Source organism: Trifolium pratense, linkage group LG1 (assembly GCF_020283565.1).
Source record: "Trifolium pratense cultivar HEN17-A07 linkage group LG1, ARS_RC_1.1, whole genome shotgun sequence".
Lineage (NCBI taxonomy): Eukaryota > Viridiplantae > Streptophyta > Magnoliopsida > Fabales > Fabaceae > Trifolium > Trifolium pratense.
This window is the reverse complement of record NC_060059.1, coordinates 641,034-664,483: the sequence shown is the minus strand read 5'-3', so window position 1 is coordinate 664,483 and position 23,450 is coordinate 641,034. Positions and strand designations below refer to the sequence as shown.

The 23,450-nt window shown below is 33.2% G+C and overlaps 2 protein-coding genes across 6 annotated transcripts; one reads left to right on the top strand and one right to left on the bottom strand.

Moving 5' to 3' along the window:
• Positions 1-5,921: 5,921 nt before the first annotated feature.
• LOC123913855 (protein CLP1 homolog) lies at positions 5,922-15,958 on the bottom strand. The gene is given in 17 exon segments (XM_045964748.1): positions 5,922-6,270; positions 6,365-6,551; positions 7,030-7,163; positions 8,831-9,016; positions 9,375-9,497; positions 9,635-9,829; positions 10,220-10,576; positions 11,688-11,787; positions 11,871-11,915; positions 12,177-12,412; positions 13,493-13,627; positions 13,821-13,877; positions 14,024-14,162; positions 14,275-14,516; positions 14,799-14,894; positions 14,993-15,061; positions 15,596-15,958. Coding segments are annotated over 17 exon segments (2,625 nt in total). The 5' UTR covers positions 15,818-15,958; the 3' UTR covers positions 5,922-6,168.
• A 2,595-nt stretch (positions 15,959-18,553) lies between these two features.
• On the top strand, positions 18,554-23,321 carry LOC123910709 (intracellular protein transport protein USO1-like). Of its 5 annotated transcripts, none has more exons than XM_045961908.1 (6): positions 18,554-18,732; positions 19,052-19,099; positions 19,559-19,988; positions 20,121-22,023; positions 22,187-22,393; positions 22,584-23,321. In XM_045961908.1, exons 3-6 carry the CDS (start codon positions 19,663-19,665, stop codon positions 22,902-22,904), a joined length of 2,757 nt encoding a protein of 918 aa, XP_045817864.1. In that variant the 5' UTR covers positions 18,554-18,732; positions 19,052-19,099; positions 19,559-19,662; the 3' UTR covers positions 22,905-23,321. The 5 variants fall into 5 exon arrangements, with proteins under 5 accessions (XP_045817864.1, XP_045817889.1, XP_045817858.1 ...); XM_045961933.1 differs by having other exon boundaries at positions 18,582-18,732; positions 20,124-22,023; positions 22,584-23,293; XM_045961924.1 differs by lacking the exon at positions 18,554-18,732 and adding an exon at positions 18,824-18,883 and having other exon boundaries at positions 20,124-22,023; positions 22,584-23,255.
• The last annotated feature ends 129 nt before the right edge of the window (positions 23,322-23,450 follow it).

Genomic DNA, 23,450 nt, shown 5'->3' with positions numbered 1-23,450 from the left:
AGTACAGTTTGAAACATGGAGTTCCTTTTATTTTACCGGGCAGTAATGTGGTGAGAGAAGCTGAGCTGACATGGAGCCGCCAAACACCACTATTTGCAACATTTAGATTTGATGTTCCTAGCGCCGGACAAAAAATCTATTGGTCTGCCAGGGGAGATGGTGTATACCGTAGTTTGAATAATATTAAGTTTTTTAAAGTGTCAGGTTGGATCGAACGTCGTTAGTCACATCTGAAAATGGAATAACTTATTTCATCATATCATTTTAGAATAATTATGCTCTATGTATTCTACCTTATGGTAAAACCATAGGCTGAGATTTTCTATTTTAAGGGTTAAATATATTTTTGATCCCTATAAAATGATGATTTTTTAAGTTTAGTTTTTATTTAATTTTTATTATATTTAATTTAGTTCCTGAAAAATTATCCTGCACTCTTTTTTTGTCCTTATTATTAATTTAACTTGTATTTTTGAATGATTTTTTCGCAAGTATGTTAAACGATATATATTATAAAAGTGGATCTTGGTGACTGTGGACCTGCATGCTTTTTGTTTGATGGCTACTAACTAGCTAGTTGAACGAAAACTTAGAAAAGACATACACATCAACACAAATTAATCAGATTCATGCATACAAGAACAATGATAATTAGTTCTCTTATTTATTAATTTATAAAAGATAGAAAAGTAGAAGAAGAAAAATTCTATGATTCATTATCCCAATTTTCCCTTTTATCCCAATTGCTATTATCCCAACTATGATACAAACCATCTTGCCTCACTGACCAATATATTTTTTGATGTGCTAATCCACCTTCTTTGTCACGATCATAAAAATGGAATGATATATGATGTGGAAACATTCTCAAATCACATACTTTTAATTCAAAGTTGGTTATCATGGTTAAAGGTTTTCCTTGATCCAAATGGTGAGGAGTATCACCTTTGTCAAAGCTACAAATCATGGTTAAATCTCCTGAGCCAGAGGGTAGGTTATTCACTATGGAAAGAAAGAGTATGTTGATTTTTGATTCATTTAGGTGATTTTCAGAAATGGGAGGTGGATTTGTTGTTGATCCACTCACTAATTCACATGAAGTTTTTGAAATATTCAAACACACAAGTATCAAAATTGACACAAGCAATGAGTTTGACATTTTGTTTCACATATATTTAATATTGCTACATATAGTACCTGTTTATATAGGATGCATTCCATGTTGTTCATCCATAAAAATTTAACTTTATAATCTATTTATATTAATGTTGCATTCATGTTGTTCAAAAGGAAGAAAAAAAATTGTTGACTAAACTTTATAATTTATTTTTGTTAAGTATTCTAGAGTAAAAATTTATTTTTTGGATCATCTGATATTTTGTTCTCTAAATTGTATGCTATCTATAAGGGTCGCTTGCTGACCAAAGATATGAGTATTGTTGAACTTATCTAGTATTTTGATTCTTTACACCGTGTCAACTTCATTAAAGGTGCACAAGTTAAGTATCATATTCATGCTGTGTTGATCCAAGATATAAATGAGTTGCTCTCTCAAACCGATGTTTCTCTATATCACACACTTAGATAAGGGAATCAATGTGCAGATTTCTTCGCTAAACTTGGAGCTTCCTCAAATGCCGTCTTCTTGACGCATACTTCTCCTCCAGAAAGCGTTTGTGATCTTCTTAGGAATGACGCAATGGAAATCCTATTTCTTCGTGAATATTTTTCTTTTTGGATCTGTTTCCTTTTTCTTCGGGGAGAAAGTATTTATGACTGTGGGAAAAAATCAATAATTAAATAGTGTTGGTTTAATGAAAAAGTGTCATGTGCGTGCAAAAACTTTAAGGGTTCGTTTGGTTGGAATAAATGAAAGTGAGAAAGAAGGAAAACAAGAAACGAGGAATGAATTTGGACTCAAATTTAGTTTAAGTTCATTTCTCGCTTTCTTTCCAACCAAATGGACCATAAATGACGGTGTTTTAATACAAAGTCAACATAAAAAGAAAAATCCAAAACATCAAAATCAGTGTAATTTATTAATAATTTGACCTTTTGAATACCTTCCCTTTATAAATATATTTCCTCTTGGGAAATACTTTCTCCAACCTTAATTATAAGCAAAAGTGCACTTTTTAGATTCATAGATTCATTGAATAATGAATCTAAAAAGTAAACTTTTGCTTATTATTAAGTCCGGAGAGAGTACTAGTGAAGAATTAAACACACTAATTAATAAAAGGATCTTGTTAATGAGTACCTCTGGAACAATGTTTAAGTATTTCATTTAAAGAAATTTCTTATTAAAAAATAAAAATTTCAATTACTTCACACATTTCCATAAATGTTTTACAAAAACTCATTACTATGTATTTAAGACTGTTAAAGAGTTTCTCATAGGCATTTGTTACCATTTTCCTTAATAAAAATGTCAAACATTTTAAATAAAAGTAAAAAAAAACCTTATAAGTATAGTATAAAATACCTTAAAAATTAACTCTGTTTTTTATTACTTGGCATTTTTTAAAAGTAATAAATACACTTTAAAAAATTATCTTAAAAATGGTGCATTCAAACTCTAAAAATTTAACTTTTTAAATCTAAAATTTATCATTCATTTCCTTTTTGTCTTATTAACGAGTGTCCTTGCATCATCTCAAATTATCTTTTTGTACATTACCTATTTTGAGTTACATGCACCGCTAATGCCATTTATAGCAGATTTGAATTTTTTACATTCAAAAATCATACATTCACTTACATTTAGTACAAATATGCTATGAGAGAAAATGAAGAGAGATAGAATATGGTAGGTGTAAAACCACTAGGTTTGGTCTAGTGGTAAAGAATTTGAGCAGTATACTAGAGGTCATGTGTTCAATTTCAGTTCATTGTAAAAAAAAAAATGAATATGATAGGTGTAATGACAAAATTGATTAAAAAATAAACTAAATTGGTTGCATAACTAAAATTGATTTATATTTATGCAATTCATGTATATTTTGCTTTAATGATATAAAAAAAGTACCTTTTATACCACCGAAGAGAAAAAAAATAAACAATGAGTTCACCTTTTTATAAAACTCGCTTAGTTACCCTCATTTGAGCTGCTCTCGGGCACTTTGTTACCATGAGCTTTAACAAATTCAATTCAAAAATTAGTTTTCTTAATTTCTTATTTTATTCTGGTCGTTGACATCTTACACATAGAATGGAGGTATTACAGAGAAACTCTTGCATAGTCCAATTAAAAAGGTACATGTAGTGAAACTTGCAAATTTACCGAGAAACTTGCATAGTCCAATGACCACACAAGAATATCTCGGTAAATTTGCAATTTCTTATATAATTAGAAAAAAAAAATCTTCAAACTTTACCTTTTGTGTGTTCGCATGTTCCCGATGATAACTTTATCGTCCATCGTATATGCTTAAAATGCAATGTTTTAGCGGAGAGAATAGAGAAATCATCGAGAAATAAATCAATAGTTAATATTCGGCGAAAATATGAGGAACATTCATTATGTAGATTTCTTGCTTCTTCTTCTTCTTATAGCATGTATCATGAATAGGTTTGCAACTACTACAAGTACTATCCATTATGAATCCAAGTCAATTGATGCAAACAACAACACAGTCCAATTTTCCATCTACAATTATATGCCTGTTGATGACATAGAATTTTATATCAACCACTTGATGACTACTCGAACGATTTTGTCACCAGGAGAAATGATCACTCAAACATCAAATTTAGATCCTCAAGCATGTTTAATGTATTGGAAAAAATTTTGTACCTCTTTTCATGTGTATGATCCTAAGATGTATGGAAACAATCGTGATATAGTTTTTATAGTGAAAAATGATGGTGTGTATTACTGTTGGGATGACAATACCATATGGAGTAAGAAATCAACCTGGTACCTATGTTAATTTCTCGACAAGAAGCACATATTACCAATAAATGCTTCTTATTATTCTATGTACTTTTTTCCTTTTCTATTGGTGTTACGGTGTTGTATTTATGAATAATTATATAATGTTTTAATTTGAATTTTTAGTAGTTGATTTGTTAGGGAGAAGTCCTCGTAACCATAGCGGAGTTGGTAGAAACATTGCATTATATATGTAAAAGCTGAAGTTCAAACTCGTAATTTCTCATTTATTCGCCTCAAAGGCTGAATATATAATTGTATTGCAAATAGATTATGAAGTTTGCTAGTGTGAAAAGAAAGGTTTTCAAAAGATGACGACTAATGATTTTTTTTTTTTAAATTCACTTGAATTGATCTTGTGAGTGGTGTTGTCTTGGAACTTTAAAGTATGTTTCTCTTAAAGTTTCATATTCCTAATTTCGGTGAGTTAATCAATACAGAGTGGAAAAAAAAAACTCTAACTTTAAATAAGACTCGCGCAAATGGACAATGAAATTAGTCATATCAGATTAATTGATCTTTAGTCTGAATATTAAGTTTTAAAAAAAATGAATTTTTTTGGAATTTTTAAAGATCATTCATGTTACGACGATTTGATCCATATCAACGAGGCTTGCAAGTTGTTTTGTTGTAAACATCACTCGTAATTTTTTTTTGTTTACAATATTAGTAATGAGGATCGTACCTATGACTTCATGTATACTAACTAAATCCCTCACCACTAGATCAAACCTAGTGCATCACTTGTAATAGTGATTATGACATTAAATAATCCCCTAAGTGAAAGGCCACTCTTAGGAGGAAAGGGCTATCAACGAGATGGAGCCGTCTCTCGATTCTCTCATAACGAATTGGCTATCAACGAGCTGTAGACTCCCTAATTAAAGATGAGGATGTGTTTTCGTAATCGAGGAGAAAAGGGCTATCCGTTAGATGGAGCCGCCCCTAAGTGAAAGGGCCGCCGATTCTCTCGTAATGATTTCTTTTTATTTGATTGGATTTCTATATTTTTCTTATTTCAATTTCAAACTCTATAATGATTTGAACCGAGTATTATTTATATTACATAATTACTACTTTACAAGAATTGTTACAAGCTTTCTAAAAATCAAATGCTCGTGCCTTGTGTGTTTCTCATCTAGTTGGTAGTGGTTGTTATCTCTCACTAAGTCCTTGTGACTTACTCCTTCATCTTCTATTTTTTTTTGTGAGTGGTGTTGTCTTGGAACTTTAAAGTATGTTTCTCTTAAAGTCTCATATTCCTAATTTCGGTGAGTTAATCAATACAGAGTGAAAAAAAAAAAAACTCTAACTTTAAATAAGACTCGCGCAAATGGACAATGAAATTAGTCATATCAGATAAATTGATCTTTAGTCTGAATATCAAGTTTAAAAAAAATGAAAATTTTTGGAATTTTTAATGTTATGATGATTTGATCCATATCAACGAGGCTTGAAAGTTGTTTTGTTGTAAACATCACTCATAATATTTTTTTTGTTTACAATATTAGTAATGAGGATCGTACATATGACCTCATGTATACTACCCAAATCCCTCACCACTAGATCAAACCTAGTGCATCACTTGTAATAGTGATTATGACATTAAATAATTTAAATATATTTTCTTAAGGATTTTCAAGAAAAATCAGTTTTTTAAACAATAAGAAAAATAATTTACTCCGTATTTGGTAAAAATAAGTTTTTTTGTTATAATTACCATAGTGATTTTTTTGTAATATAAAAACTATCAAAATTATTTTCAAGAGAACCTTCTCAAAACAGTTTTAATATTTTAAGTAGTTTTTAGATTACTTTTTCCTTCGTATTCTCATTTTTTTATCAAATAGAAATTATTATGTATTCAATTCTTTAACGGATAAATCAATTAACATCTTTCATTATTTTAAAATGCATATATAAGGTTAAAATTAAAACCCTCTCTACCGGTAAGTTCAGTTCAATCCATAGTCCCATCGAAAAGAAGTTAATTACAATGGAAAATACTAAAATCAATGTATGCACATTTTTAAGTCATCCAAGTGATACCAAAAACATCTTACATATGTACAAGCTTTAAGTAAACACCAGAACATAGGTAAATATATTAACTGATTACTGAGAGGGTCATAAGAGTAACTTTGCAAACATTTCCAATCTGACAGGCACAGTAGCTTGAAGCCAATGGCAGGATTTCACATTTTCAATCATTAATCAAATTTAAGTATTTAGATTTATGAAATATATGCCTTGACCAGTTCTGTGTAACTGCAAATTAAACCTGTCCTTGGGCATATGATTCTACCATTATTCTTCCTAGCCATCTCTTCAAGAGCCTACAAAGGAACAAAAGATAATAAGATTAGCCTCATCTTATTCTTAAATGTAGAATAATAGTACCTGTATAATAATAAACTATAAATAAGGAACCTTAGCGCTATAAACATATCCATTGGGCAAGACTTGTGGTGGGTTCTCCGTGTCCATTAGCTCCTTTGTTATGTAGCAAACAAGTTTTGAGTGATGCTGCTTTGAATATGGTAATGGCAATGCTAGCGTGCGGAAAGCCTCCTGTGATAGAGGGTCTTCTTTTGTGCAATCATCCTCGTAACAATATCTTTATCAAGTCAAGGGACATATCTTACTATAGAGTTAGATGTGACAATGTGTATACAGCAAGGTTGCAATAAGAAACGCGCAAATTCATGAGTAAAATATCTTCAAATCTTCCACAGCAAGTCATTAAAATGATAAGCATGTGTGCATGAGGAACCATATTTTCGATGAATTACAGAAATAGTAGTAAAAGATCTGTAAGACCTTGGGAACTGACATATAAATCAACTGAAGGCCTTACTAGCTACCAGTTAACAATGTTTTGAATATTGTACCCCAAAATAAATCATAACTGCTACAAAAAGCTCAAGAAAAGAGATTGATTATCAACAACCCATTAAGGAGAGTCCAAGTGATTTGATTTCATCTTTTGGTGGGAGATTTATATATGTATGCATGATAATAACATGTGCCTATCCTAGAGCATGATTTCTAGGTTAAAAAACTTGCAGATAATAATCTATATTTATTATGGATACGGAGTTTTGAGAGCCGAAAGGCCAGCTTGCAGATAGATATTGAGCAACGGCTCTAAAGTCATGCCATATAACTTGCAGAACTCCTGTTTGAATTGGTCTACTAGATAATCCCATTGCTTAGCTTCAAATAAGACCTGTAAATTATGCAAAAGAAAATTGCAAATATATTAGTGATGAAATGGCAGCTACCAAAAGAATAGACGATGCAATATGAAGCAAAATGTCTACTAAAGAACAAAAGTATCAAAGTAAAGCAAAGGCACCCCAAGAAGTACCCGAAAGCAAAGCAAGAAGTACACAAGCTCTAAAAAGACAGAGCAAACGACAGGGAACCAAAAAAATACAGCAAAGGCACCCCAAGAAACCCCACAACTAAGAGCCGCTCCCACACCAGAAGCCCAAACTCATGCCCCTAAACAACATAAAAACAGATAAAACAGTAAAATCCAACAGTGTACCATCACACTATCATTGATTAACTAGTACGCTCATAAGTCCTAATCTCGACATCGATATACCATTCAAGAAGTGTGAATACTGCATTCTATAAGAACAAAAATTGTACCTAGTACTAGAAGATTTAAACAGACTTAGTCTACCGCCTGGTCTGCCCATGTGAAAAAGCAGGCCTCGTTCCTCCTCCAGATGAAAACAGGGCAAGAAAAGAAAAAGCAAAGCTGCAGAATCATCTCTATTGATGATTCAAGCAAAGTTGCAATAATTTGTGCGACTCAGGCAACATGCAAAGCCAACTGTGATTTAACAAATGATATGAATTACTGGCTGCTTATCCCCTGTTTGGTTAATGAGAGAAAGGTAAAAGAAAGAAATATGTAAAAAAAAAGCGATAGAAAGATGTGAGAAAAGGAGTGGATTGTTCGTATTGTTGAGTGTGAGATAAATAGAGGAGAGAAAAGAGAAGTGTTCAATTGTCTTACTTATTCTCTCTCTCTCTCTCTCTCTCTCTCTCTCTCTCTCTCTCTCTCTCTCTCTCTCTCTCTCTCTCTCTCTCTCTCTCTCTCTCTCTCTCTCTCTCTCTCTCTCTCTCTCTTTCTTTAGTTAAATAAAAAAGTGCAATGAGATAAATATTAAATAGTATATTTTTAAAACAATAATACCCCTGTTGACTCCAATTTTTTCTTCTGCGACTCATATCCATCATTGTTTCGCCTTTGGCTGCAGCACTTTTTGGTACCACACGATTTATAAAATATTTTTAATATTTTGAAAAATAATAATTTCCATTGAGCATCCATGAAAAGAAGTTTAAATATAATCATGAGATGCACTGCATTTGTAGTATATATCATGTGTTCCAGTCAACTAGTGGCATTTTTAAATATTTTATTCAAAAAAGAAAAGGCCCAGCTCAGCATCATGCATCTCTAACTGAGTTGAGCAAGCCAAGCTCCCCGTTAGAAAACACTCCCAGGGATGTTACGAAGGAGTACAAGTCACTGATGCCAGATATTAAAGGAAAAAGGTAAAAACATTGGCTTCTCGCCTCTGTTTCTTAGCACCTTTGCAAAGAAAGAAAAAGTAGTTCAATTGCTCTTTGCAAAGAAATCAAATAGTTTCACTCTCTCCTCCTAACTATATCTCCTATCAAATTATTTCATCTACATTTCATACATGCTAAACATAGTGACGGTATAAAATCAGAATTCCTATAATGAATTGTTCCATTCAACAACTATGAATATAAATACAACCATAACAATGCTGCATTAAGACAGATAAAATTAAAGATAAACCAGTATCACTAATGCGCAAACACACATAAAAGAAACCCCATTATTACCTTATATGTGGCACATACGGTATCTCTTTTAAAAGCTAGTGTTGCAATGACTCGCTGCAGTTCTTTCATGTGGGTGGCTGCCCATGGCGCAAGATACTTCTTAGCATATGTGATGGCTCTTAAATTGTTATCAGCTCTAACAAATTCTATGAACTCTTGAAGTCTCAGCTGGAACTCCAATTTGCTCTGTTAACATTAAACCGCTCTTAATTAACAATTGTACATAATATGATGCCCAAATTATGCATCTGGATATTCAAGAAATTCTGGCTTTGCATCAATTTAATAAAAAATCTTTTGATTTCTAACCAAACTTTCACCATTTTTATTTTATATAGTTGTTTTTTAACACACCTCGTACGGTAGTTATTTCTGTTTTATATGAACATATTCTATAGTTGCTGGATGTTTGGGATGATCCTACAAATATTCTTATTACCTTAACATAAATGCTTTACCTAGACTTTAGAGCCAAATAAATCCAAAAGACTATCCTACAAGTATGAGGCAGCAAGTATTAATAAACTCAAACAGTAGTATAAACCTTAGACTTCTTCAGCCTTGATTTGTTTTCAGCACACCATGCTAGGGCAGGTGCAGCATCCTTATTTTGCAAAGCATCAATAACTTTTTTTGCTTCTTGGAATACATCAATATCAACTAGATCCTGATGAACAAAGACCAATAAATATTACTGTTATATCCAAACAGACCAAAAACAAAAGACTGCAACATATTACACAGAGAATACTCAAAAGGAACAGCATATTGCCAGCATCAACAAATGGCCACCATATTCATTACCTGCAAGGTGCTGCTTTCAGCAAGTTTCTCTGCAGTGTCATAATATGACATCCTCAACATGTAATCAACAAGAATCCGCTTCAAGCGAGTGTTATTCCATTCTGTCATGTTTTCTGCATCAGCTGATTCCAAATGTTCAAGACGCACACGACACTTCTGTGCTTGCAAATTCTCTACTCGACTACCTTCTTCCAACTTAACATATTTTCACAATCACAAACATAATTAATCAATAATGCAACTGAAATCATTTGGGAGAGAAAATGGGAAGGAAATGCAAAACAAAATTTTACCACAAAATCATGCTAAAAATCATAACCACTCGCAGTAACTACATTGCAAATTTGCAACTAAAACAAAGCGAATAGAAACATCGAATTATTTGCACAATTTTGCTTAAACTAATACCCAGATCATTATTTGGCACTACAAATCAAGATTCAACAAATGCAAACCTAAAATTGAAATAATTTCCAATACCGTAACCATGAAACATGCGATTTGTACAAAAAGAGAACAATCAAACACGAATCCGCATCACGCATTGAAACGAAATTCAAATCACAAAATTAGGTTAGTAGTTACTTTTCTCTTGAGCCCTTGGAGGCGGGAAACGAGGGAGTTAAGGTGGTTGACGGCGTCGTCAGGGGACAAATCAGAACCGGCAGCATCGGTGACGCCGGAGATAACAGCGGACATCTCTTTCTCGACGACGCGGTGGTTGGCTCGGATGGTCTTCTTGTAGTGCTCAAAAGGGACTCTAAGGAACTGATGCTCGAGCTTGAGAGACTCCGTAAGTCGGGGGATGTTGGAGGAGGGAGCGGGCGTAGGGTTGACGGTGGCGGTAGCTCCGACGGGGGTTCCGGTGGCGGTATTGTTTCCGTTTGGAATGGAATCCATCTCCATTGAGGAAGGAACAAAACAGAATCTCACAAATTGCAACTTGAATAAAACTGGATAAATCAAATGTTCCTACAGAACTAAATCATTTTTTTTTTAAATATTATTCTCCTTTTCTTTTTTGCATATATTTTTTTTTTATATTTAATATTTTTTTCATAAGTCCTTCCTAATTTTTGAATATTTAATATGAAATATCTGTATTTTAAGATATTTTTTTGAACTTGGTGAGAGTGCGAGATAATAAGTTAATTTTTTTCTTTTGGATAAATTCGTGGTTGAAAGAGATTCAATCTTATTGTGAAAAAAGAGGAAATTATGAATCATTGATTTTTTTATTGTGATTTTTTAGAGTTACCTGGACTCATGCGTTTAATTTAAAAAAAAAAATGTTTGTCTTGAACATTCTCAAAATAGACCTGCTCAAATATTCATCTGACTTTATCGACATGTATTTGGATCATCTAAAATGAAGGAAATACTCTTATTTTCCGTCACAAGGAGATAGCGATTTCATAATCGATAACAAAAGCGAGAGTTCTTTTTTTCTTATGGTTAAAAACTCTGAGTTTTTTTAACAGCAAATATATTATTATTATTATTATTAACCGGTCTCTGCTCAAGACGAACAAAGACGGGAAAAGCGAAACTACAAAACAAAAGCGCCGTATTTTATACTATAACATTTGGAGTTACTGTATAATATAAAAAAGGTCATCGTGTTATTTAAACACCTTGCTACATACATGTTTATCCTGATCACACTTGAGATGTTAAGAACTAATGTTACTGATCTTGATAATCTTGTTAACAATATCAGATCTCCTGAATGTTATTCAACTAAAATAACAGCGTTCTTGAGAATTGCAGAGGATGAGATTAACGGTCTTAAATATCACAAAATGTATGAATATCACATTCAAAGACAAGAAAAGACAAACATACAATTGCAATTCAAATTTTTGGCTAATAAGGAACTTGCTATTCTACAAGCATGTAATTAGATTATAATAATCTGGATATTCCTTGAAAAAGGGAAAAGATCGACCATCCACTAGGAGAACAACCCTAAACAAAAGGATCATAAATTACCTTTAGTATTTACATTGATCAAAACATAAAACTACCATGAGACTAACTCTCTATTACAAACATGTTCATCGGCTCAAGTTTCAAGCCATGTCAAGGATCCCATAATTAAATACTTGCTTGGAAGTTCTCCGGCAGATGGTGCAAGATATGTTATCTTCTTTCTGTAACATACAATTCAAGTTAGAAATGCAACATTTTGCAAACTTTCTCCATAAACAACAGAATGAAATCTAACAATACAAACCTCTGAATGTCAACGTCTGTTACATAGATAAAACCAGCAACATTGCTGCACCAGAAAAGATGTGACACATTAAGATATAGAATGGTAGAAAACTGGGGATGGGAAATGTTACATAATATATTTCGGTCTAAAAGTGCATTTCTTATTTTAATGGGTCATACTTTGGATAAAGGTTTAGTAACATTTACGGCAACAACAATAAATAATATATGGACCAAACACTATCATTGGACTCTAAAAAATTAAAACTTAAAAAGGATTATTAACATTGGATAATAAATAAATAATGATCTAAATCATAGTTACCTTGAAATGATCTCATCAGGTTCCTTGGCAAATGAGATGGCAAGGACTGTGTGGAGCAAATCACGATTTATATTCACAGCTACGACTCTTGTTGGATCTGCAGCCGGTTCTGCTCCAATTGGCAAGGCGGAGCGTGGGGCTTGTGGCCCGCCACCAACTCGATAAACAAACAAGTCACTAAAGTTTGAAATATTAGAATGTGGAGAAAGATCATTTGCAAGGCCATAAAAGTATTCCTGCATCAAAATCAAATGGTGGCAATTTCAATTAGAGCCACAAAATAAAATAGTAGAACAGTCAGAACAATTAAGTTAATGTTAAGAATGCCCAAGGAGGGGGGAGGAAACAAACTAACCCAAAGGTAAAAAATAAACAAAATATCCAGAAGCGAACTTCTGCCGATACAGTATTACATCTAAACAAATATGTGCTTAGAAGTTACAAGGTTCTAATTTTTAAACATTGCTGATAAATGCAAAGGATCCTAGAATTTTCAAAAGAGCTATTTCCCTTCTCTCATAAGTTACATTTTTCTAATCCTTTAGAATACACAACCCAATACTTAGTCTCATTATGAGACTAGTATTTGTGTTACTGTTAGGAACCCAATAATTGGATTCCAAAAACATACCAATATTGATAAGAAAAAGATAAAGATACACCACAGAAGATACTCTCTGTACACTGGTTTGAAACCAGTCAAAACAATATTTTTCATAAGATACTTTCTAAGGGAATGGAAGTCTATATTTATAGAATTCCTATACACAAGGAGAGGGCAAAGATCAATGACAACTGGCCTAAAACAGAAAACTAACTGAAAGACAACAAACAAACAAACCCAACTAACTAAGATAACTAACTAACTTCTATACCAACTCTTAACTACTTTAATTTCCCTTCATTCTATATCCTAACAGTTGCTCAACATTGAACCGTCTTTAATCCTACCTACTTCTCATAGAAAAATCATCCTTGTCTCAGTTAACTGCTTGGCTAAGTCAGGATTGGCAATGTAAGTGAATTGCAGCCTAAAAAAATAAATCTTAACACAAACAATAATATTTGATAAGTGTAAGTGGAATCATGGGAATATGAGGTCACGGGTTCTAGTCGTATAATAGGCCTTTTGCAAATGCAAGGTTTTTTACAATGGGCCCAAACCTTTCCAAACCCAACCATGGTTGCCTTTTTAACTAACATTTAAAAAGTATAATCAAAATCCTCTAAAATGGAAAGAAAAAAAATAATAATATAAGACAACGAGATTGTTTGTACATGCAGAAAAATATTAAAAAGTGGAAAAGTAGGGTTACCCTTATTTTAAAACTTCTGGCCTTCTGTCGGACCTTCACATTCCTAGATACAACTCCACCTGACCTTTGAAGTTTCACAACATCTACTTTAGGCTCACCCTTAAGCACATCTCTGAGCATGCTGCACAGTTTTTCCTATAAGGAGTTCAAAGGGAAAGTCTGAGACTGAGTTTACAAAAATTATAATATATAGAACCCCTCCCAAGGAAGCTTCTATTATTTCAAGAGTGAGAAATCAAGGTATTAATTATGAGAAGGTATGATGCATAATAGAATAGAAAAATGTAATGATGCATGTATTTTCAATCTAGATAAGGCTACCATCTACCTGACCCAATACCAAAACAACATTGGCCTTGAATGTACGGATTGCATGCAATAGCAACTGCAATAAAATAACACCAAAAGAAAGGGTAAGAGAGAGGAGAGAGACCACCACTATAATCAAGATCTATAATAAGAATTAGCAGTATATTCCATGTTTCAGCAGTTTTCAATTCAACAATAAGGTAAGGTTCAAAGGTTAATTACATCATAGCCTACTCCCTCTATCCATCCCATCGTATTTAACACCATTCCTGCAGCTCTAGATTCAGCATTTCCAGCAAATTGTCTTTCCAGCATCCCCGCAAGCTCCTTGACAAGCACTTTATACAATTCTACATTATTACTGTAAAAAGCAATATTTTGGTGATTGGATTTTCATTTCCTTCATGTGCTATTAATGAGTTTTTTTGTGAATTAATAGTTGAAAATGTGATAGGAATTACTGCTCTATTTACCTCGGCGTTGTGTGTCCAAAAAAGTAAACAAGAGGCATTTCAAGAGGAATCCCCTCCACAGGATCGATCGGCATTTCGATTGGAGTGGCAGCAATGCATCCAGGAGCTGTAATAGATCCTTGGCCAATATCCAAGTCAACAAAAGTGGGCTTCCAACCTTGTTTAGCTGCCCAACTAAGAAGCATCCTTGACAAGGTACTCTTTCCAGAATCCGAAGGTCCTACAACAATCACCCTAGGGCCCTGACCAATCAAACCATTTGATACGAATTAATATACTACAATCTATATGTCATGCACTTGAAAGGAATATCAAATTTTGGTCTTCCTAACACAACAATCTATAATAAAAGCACAAGTTTTGAAACCCTTGTGCATAGTGATTCATAAAAAAGAAAGCATCAGAAAGATGCATTGAAAGTGCAAAATAAAGGTCATGCAAAAAAAGCAAAAACAAAAACAATCCGCACCAACACACACATCAAACACCCAATCTCCTAATCACAAAATACCGAATAAAATTACCTGAGACAATACTGAGTCGTCTGAAGGTGATTGTTTAGCGCGACTTCTTCTTCCTTCTAATATAGCATGCACATTTACATAACTAACCATTGGTGTCTACAATTAAAAAAAAAAACAGTCTTTTCAGGTTTCTAACACCCACATTACTATGAGTTTCACAGCAAGAATACAAGTATAGTCCCACAGTGATTTACCTCATCCGCAGTATAATCAGTTTCAGTAGCACCGTCCATTTCAATTGTCGCACCATACCAAGTAAAGACCTGATACATCACACAAGGGACTATATACTCAAAACCATAACTACAAATCTAACATCAATGCAGTTATTAAAAAAAAACAAGAAAGAAATAACAATGTTAATAACGAGCATTTAAAGATCAATAAGCTTAACAAGAAATGTGTTGGTAATGGCTATTAGCGTATGTTTGGTTCCACTTTTGGAGCAAGCAAGTTTGATTCTAGAGCTCCAAAATTACTACTATTAATATTGTTCTCAAGTAGAATTGATTTTGCCTCCATAATTGATTACAACTTAGAAGCTAAAATTTGTAGTTTTTACCTCCAGAATTGATTTTTAGGGTTGGATTTATCATTCACTTTATCATGAATTGTATCCTAAAATAAATCACTGTAACTTCAACTCACTTTCAACCAAAATCAATTTTACAGAAGCTATTCATAAAAAATCAAATTTTTTCACCTCTGAACCCAACACACACACTTGATTTACAACACCTTAACAACCCTACATTAAATAGAAAAAAAGTAGAAAGGAAGGGGAAAAAGGAAGTTACAGCAAACTTGAGTCTGGGAGGAAAATTGAGCCAGATTTCGGGGGGAAGCTCGGTACCAAAAATCTCAGCAGTGCCGTTGAGGAGTCGAAGACGAAGAGGTGCGTCGATACCGACTTCAATTCTCAGCTCGCATTCTTTTTCCAATTTCACTTGTTTAATTGCTGCTGCTGGTGTTGAATTGGAACCACCGCCGCCAACAGGACCTGCACCACCGTACGCCATTTTAGGGTTCCGGTTTGTGGCGGAGGTAGGAGATGAGAGAGGGGTCCGGTTGGTTTGGGGAACGGCTGCTTCTTCAGAATGCGCAGAGTCGAGGGAAGGAGGCAGAGAGGAAGAAAGAAACGATTTTTACTATGACTTTCTTAATAAAAAATTTTGCTTTAAAAAAAATTAAAAATATTGTTGGTATTATAAAAAATTTACATCAAAAGTTTTTTTTATCTCTTTACATATAGATATATAGATATAGATATTGCAGAAAGATTTGTTTTGGACAAATATACTCCATATTGCAAAAAAAAATTCCTTTTTTTACAAATATTGCAAAAGATTTTTTATTTACAAAGATTGCAAAAGATTTTTAGAAGCTGAGATTTCCAAGAATTTCAAAAGTTTCTTTTGTAAAAAATTTGTTTGTATTCATATTTTAGATTACTATTTTTTTTCTTCATTGATAGTTTTTAGATTAGGTTTTTTTTTTCTTCTTTCATATTCTCAGTTTAGAGTTTAATTGTTATATACTATCTGCGTAAAGTTATTTCACACATTCGTTTAATAATAATATGTTATCACAAAATATCTAATATTTAATGGATAAATCAATTAACAACGTTCATTATTTGAAAATTGAATATATATATATATATATATATATATATATATATATATATATATATAAAGATATACAAAAATTATTAGTGTGGATTTTTCATAATACCAACAATACTTTTAATATTTTTTTTAGCAAAAAAAATATTTTATTAACTCACTATAACATAAGACATTTTTTTTTATTTACATAAATTTGCATGATATGTCTAGCCGCTAGTATTATTCAAAGTTAAAATCCTCTCTACTAAATCATTAAACTTAGTCTAGTGATAAAAAAAATGAATAGTATAAATGAGTTCATAAAGTTTAATTCTCATTACCTCATTTATAAACCCAACAAAAACAAAATCCTCTTTACTGGTGAATACTAAAATCAATGTATGCACATTTTTAAGTCATCCAAGTGATACTAAAAACATCTTACATTTTACATATGTACAAGTTTTAAGTAAACACTGGAACATAGGTAAATACATTGACCGATTAATGAGAGAGTCATAAGAGTAACTTTGCAAACATCTCCAATCTGACAGACACACTAGGTTTAAGCCAATAACAGAATTCACATTTTACAATCATTAATCAAATTGAAGTATTTAGATTTATGAAATTGAAGTAAAAAAAAAATGATATGAATCAAGCCATATGAGCTTACGCAACCATCAATAATTTAATTTTGCATCTTCTATTTAATTACTAATTAGTATGTTAATCAGATCCAACCATAATTTAATTTTGCAATCATCTTCTATTTAATTTTTTGCATCTTCTATACTTTCAGCTCCAACCATAAAATACTTTGTCGCCGCCCCAACCAAGCCACTCCGTTGAACAAGCCTTCAACTCACCGGTTCATATTCTGGTCAATTCAACCGATGTCGTTGCCGGAGAATTTGGGGTTGGCTATGGTGGTTTGACTAATCCAGAGTGAAACGGTGGGGGTGAGATCTAATAAAATTATGTGTGTTTAGATCCAATAAAACTGCATAATCTAACCATAAATAAAATTATGTGTGTTTGAATTTGAAATTTTTGGGTTGATGTTTATATTTTGAGTTTGTCCGAAGAAGATGAAGGAAGGAAAAAAATTGTATGTTGATGGTACACCATTAGTAATAGTGGACTTAACGTTTTTTTCAAAAAATTGACGGAAAGAACCATTATGATTAACGGATGTATCTTTAAGGGACCAATATGAATATTTTTTTCTTTGAGGGACCACTGTGAAACCTAGAGTGTCTTTAAGGGACCAATATAACAATTAAGCCTAGTATAAATTAAGGGCACAAGACCCTTACTAAGTGGATCAATTCATTAGTAGTTTTGTTATACTTTTTATTCTTTTGAAACGGACATTGTAAAAATGAGAAATTTAAGAAAAAAAACATTTTTTTTTCTACTTAAGCATCAACAAAGTAAAATAGAAAACTAGTAAAGCACGCGATAATAGACTAGGGCCTCGTTTGGATTAGCTTATTTTTGAGTTTATGCAAACATTTTATGCAATTTTTATGTATTATTATAAGTTTGGCAAGGTAGTTTATGATAAAATAACTTATAAAAATACAATTTTCACTAGTGCGAACCTAATCCAAACGGGGCCTAGATACATTAGTTTTCATTGAATTTAAAAATAATTTTTCTCTTATTAGCTTGTTCAAAATAAAAAATTCTCTTATTATTTGCTTTTAGAGAAAATTTTCTTTTACTTTATGGACCGAACGAGTAGTATTTTATCAAAATCAAAATAACGATAATGCTAACAAGGGTCATGCTAATCGGTGTTTCTGGTAGATTAATTAAAAGACTAAATAAGATAAATTTTGCATTGAAACTAACAATTTTTTAGTTTTTAGATATACTATTAACATGTGCCCTTATGACATAAATTAATATGATTTATTAATTTTCTTAACTAGTGTTGTGAAACACTTCCTTAACTAGTGCCCGAAACACCAGTTAGCATTTCCCTCCCAACTAATAAGTAGTAATCCAGTAGTTTGTAGGACATGAGGGGCCAAGAAGGGTAATGCGTGTGATGATCCAATCCAACAACAACAGTAACGCTCCTATTCCGTATATTCCGCGCGGCATACAAACCTTTTAAACTTTTTCTCTGACAATAATACCCTTATTCTTTTGCTCAAATTCCCACACAAAACAACTACTACAATCAGTAGTAACACAACAAACAACTCACACTCACTCTCTCTCTCTCTCTCTCTCTCTCGTCGAAATCATTTCTTCACAATTTGAATCATTTTTCTCTGATTTTATCCATTCAATTCAAGATCTTTCTCTTTATGGTAATTCATTAATTCTCTTATTCGAATTCCATTTTTTAATTTCAATTTTTGAATAAACTCCAACTGAATTTTTTTCTTTTTATCAGTTACTCAATTCCTCAGTCAAGGGTTTCTTTATTCCTTAAAATTCAAATCTTGGTTTCATTTCATGGTTTTGCTCTCTTCTTCTTTTTCTTCTTGAACTGTTTCAATTTCAAGTTTTTTTTTTTTTTTCTGACCGTTTAAAAGCTTGTGAGTCACGCTCTACTTTCTCTCTCTAAATTCAATTGGCTATTTTTCTTTGACCATTTTCTTTTTATTCTATTTGTTTGTTTACTAGGAAATTTGAGAAAGGGAAATTCCAAGAGACAAAATCGAATCCAAAAAGGTAACATTTTTCTTATGCTGTTTCCTGTAATTTACCTTCCCCTATATTTGGTGTTAATCAATTAGAAGAAAATTTTGGATTTTTAAATTTTTAAATTTTGAGGGTTTTGCAATTGGTATTTTAATGGAATCTTTGATCTTGTTGACATTGAGACTAATAACTTGTTTATCGAATCGTTTTTCTGATGTAGTAGTAGTAGCTAGTGGAATTATTCAAATCATGTTGATCATTTTCTTATGTTAGATGCTAATATAAAGTTAAGAATATCATGGTGTTTTCATTCATTGCATTTGATTGTTTAATTTTTATTTTTAGTTTGAATAGTGAACGTTGCACAATGATTTGTGTTGGTCTCACATGTTTAGTGCTATTTTTACTTTTACAATCAATGAGTTTCAATTCTTGTTTGTATAATCCTATTTTGTCTTGTTGGGATTTGTGTTTCATTTTCTGTCATAGGTTTGGTGACGCCTGAGCTATTGTTAGTTTTGGTCGTTCAATCTTTCGAAAGTTGGACACTTTGATGAGCTTGTGGAAGCAATTCGAGACAAAACTCAACACACATGAAGAAACTATTCTTTTTCAGATCGTCTGCATCTAGCGGTGAAAGCAAGAATTCGACTCCACCAAAGTCAAAAAATGAGCAATTGTCGTGGGAGGTTTTCTCAGATAGTGGACTGAAGAATCAAGCTCATGGCAAAAGTGAGGACAACGGCTTCTTCTCCAAATCTAGAAATAAAGTTGCTGATAACCAAAGTTCATGCACTGGTCCAAGCCTTAGAAGGAGCAGGTCAATGTCGTCAGCTTCCTTTCATTTCAAAGATCCAACTAGATCTCCTTCAAGTAGCATTGCTAGTGATCCATATCATCAATTTGAGCATTCGTTGCGGTGAGACCCAACTTTCTAACTTTTAAAGTATAATATTTACTAAACTGATGTTTATAATACATTGTAGTATTAGTTACATTTTACGCATATTTATGTTGTTTGTAAACTTTGTACTTTCTGTGTATGTATCAGTAGCCAGACTCAAAGTTCTGAAAAACGGGACAAGCCGTCACAATCTGCAGTGTCTACTGTCCAAAATTCCCAGAGATGCGAGAGACCTGCTAGTAGTTCCTCAAGATCCCATCACGAGTCATCTGCGAACTCTACTTGTTCTAGTAACATTTCAAGTATGGTTGTGGATCGTTACATTGATGGGGAGCAGCAGCTAGAGGAAAATAGACCCAGGAGCAGTTCACAGAAAAATAGCAGTAGACATGGAAATCATTGCACGAAGCTTCCTCCAAAAGTTCAACATACAACACCTAATTCGCCAACTAATGGAATCAAAGACAAACCAAGGGCTCATTCATTTAGCCGTCTTCGTACCTCATCCCGAGATTGGACAGAAAATGGGTATGGACATGAATCTCCAAGAACTCTTGCAAAAAATGTCATTGAGAGACTTTCTCAAACTTGTGATATTTCAAAAAGGAGTTCAAATAATTTTTCTGTTGACAATCCAATCACAATCGAAGATATCTATGCTAGATCAATGAATGGACGCTATGAATCTGATTTTGATGATGCTCCACCAAAAAGCTATTCATTGGAAGAACCATATAGAATGTCCAACGGATATCATGGCATGGATGGTAATTGTGAGGGTTTAAGCTGTGATGAGCCTGAAGAGGATCTTGATGCAGAACTACTGAGAAGATCAAAGGAAGCTGAGGAGAGAGTTATTCTTCTTTCACAGAAATTGGAACATGAAAACTTTTTTCCTGACTATGGTTATGACGTGACAACACTGATTCAAACAATCAGGAACTTAGTAGAGGAGAAAATAAGCTTGGCTCTAGAAGTTACAACCCATCTAAGGTCCCAAATTGCTGACAGAGCTTCTGCCAAGGAAGAACTTAAATGTGTAAAGTCAGAACTGGAACTTCGGATTCAAAGACTAGAAAAAGAAAAGAATGAGATGCAGTCAGCATTGGAGAAGGAATTGGACAGGAGGTCAAGTGACTGGTCATTTAAACTTGAGAAGTACCAGTTAGAAGAGCAAAGGCTTCGCGAACGAGTTAGAGAGCTTGCAGAGCAGAATGTATCACTTCAAAGGGAAGTCTCTTCTCTTACTGAGAGGGAAACAGAAAGCAAAAGTGTAATGACACATAGTGACCAACAACTCAAGGTGTTGACCGGTAAGGCAGAAAATATGAAAGGGGAGATTCTGGATTTGCAGCAAAACCTCTTGGAACTACAAGACAGATGCAAGACAGCTGAAGAAAACAGGGACTGCCTTCGAAGAAATTTAGAAGAGAAGGACAAGGAGTGCAAAGATTTGCACAAGTCTGTAGCGAGATTACTAAGAACTTGCAGTGAGCAAGAGAAGACAATAATAGGATTACGAGATGGGTTTAATGAGGACCTTCGTAAGAACCAGTCTGCGGAGAGCATTGATAAGCACATCAAGAAAATGCAGATGGAGTTAATGAGGTTAACGGGAATAGAATTGGCCTTGAGAAGGGAGCTGGAATCACACAAGTTTGAGGAGGACTCTCTCCGCCAAGAAAATATAACTCTATTAAACCGGTTGAAAGGTGATGGGAAAGAATGCATTGTTGCTACTTATAAACTAGACAAAGAACTGTGCGCCCGCATCTGCTGCCTTCAGAATCAAGGCCTTACAATGCTAAATGAAAGCACATACTTGTGTTCAAAGTTACTGGAATTCATTAAAGGGAATGGACAAATTATTGGAAATGGTTTAGGTGGACAATTTATTGTTGAATCTGAAACCAAAATTCATGGACTCAAAAGTGGCACTGAGGGTTTAACAAGGAGTTTGCAGATGATGCCTTCTTTGTTGAAAGAAAAGTCAAATCTATTGACTATAGATGATGATATGTTAGCTAAACTGAATGATCAATCATCAGAGGTGAGTTTCTGCTATAGATTTTTCTTTACTTGAATTTTAGAGGAATGAACATTTTAAATGCGCTATTCTACTATTGTCGCTAACCTTTCTTTTAAATCATTAGTATATTTTTCGTTGAAATTATCTTGGTGTGCGCATCATGCTCACGCTGTTTCTTGTATAGGAAATTTTACGAACTGAGCTTAAAGCTGAACGCTTGGTAACAAGTTTATTAAGAGAAAAGCTGTACTCCAAAGAGCTCCAAGTTGAGCAAATGCAAGCTGAACTTGCTACAGCAGTAAGGGGAAACGACATACTTAGATCTGAGGTGCAAAATACATTTGACAACCTTTCAACTGTGTCTCACGAGATGAAGAACCTTGAGCTTCAGGTCTGTCACCTCACCAGTATTGGAATTTATTGATTAAATTCAGCTAATGGAGATTTTTTTTTTTGCTGTTTTTGTTTTTATTGGATAAGATTTTTTGCAGTTACTCTGTTGTTAATTGTTGTCGATGGGGAAATTTTATTCAATTGCTAGTATTTGAAAGTGAAACTTGTTTTTTGGTCTGTCGTAACAGATGATGAAGAAAGATGAGAACATAAACTGCCTTCAACGTGATCTTCAAGAGTCTAACAGAGAATTAACAATCATGAGGGGAATGTTGCCCAAAGTGTCAGAGGAGAGAGATAAGATGTGGGAGAAAGTGAAGCAATGTAGTGAGCAGAATATGCTGTTAAACTCAGAGATCAACATGTTGAAGGAGAAAATAGATACACTTGATGAAGATATACTTGTGAAGGAAGGTCAAATAACAATCTTGAAAGACTCCATAGGCAAAAGACCCTATGGTGATCTCCTTGGGAGTCCTGATTCGATGCATGAATTTTTGCTTCGTTGATTACTTCAAACAAGCTTGTTTGTTTCTCATATGCCTATTTCATTGTTCATAAATCATAGTAACTCATCTGTGAATGAGGGCCATTTTTCTTTTCTTTTTAGATTTTGCTTTCAAAGTTGGTATTCTTTTTATAATCTGTTTCACAGCTTGTTTCTTTTGGATAAAAACAATACAGGAAGTTTAAGATTTGGACAAAGAAGTTCAAGAATACAAAGGTTCTCTATTTTCATTGTTCATACAGTTTGCTTGCCACAAAGTTTGTTTTTGAAATAAATTACTTAGAATTGTCTTAAGTCTATATTAAGCTCAGATTAATTTTTTTATGTTTGATGTAGTTTTGCAAGAACAGACAAGTCCCTGTTGACCTTAATATTATGCACGGTCTTCACCCCAACTAAAGTAAATGATATCATTCAAAATAATGATAGACAATCTCTTGGTCTCTTTTGCCTTTGTGTTTAATAGTTCTACTTATTATGAACAAAAAAAAAGTCATGTTACTCATCAACATCACAGCATGTGTCTCAGTTATCATAACGCATGTTG

What these genes read in the sequence shown, in the direction of transcription:
- LOC123910709 (XM_045961908.1), top strand. Translation starts at nt 19,663, where the DNA reads ATGAAGAAACTATTCTTTTTCAGATCGTCTGCATCTAGCGGTGAAAGC. An exon ending in CAATTTGAGCATTCGTTGCG is followed by an intron (nt 19,989 to 20,120) that starts GTGAGACCCAAC and finishes TGTATGTATCAG; the next exon opens with TAGCCAGACTCAAAGTTCTG. An exon ending in TGAATGATCAATCATCAGAG is followed by an intron (nt 22,024 to 22,186) that starts GTGAGTTTCTGC and finishes TTTCTTGTATAG; the next exon opens with GAAATTTTACGAACTGAGCT.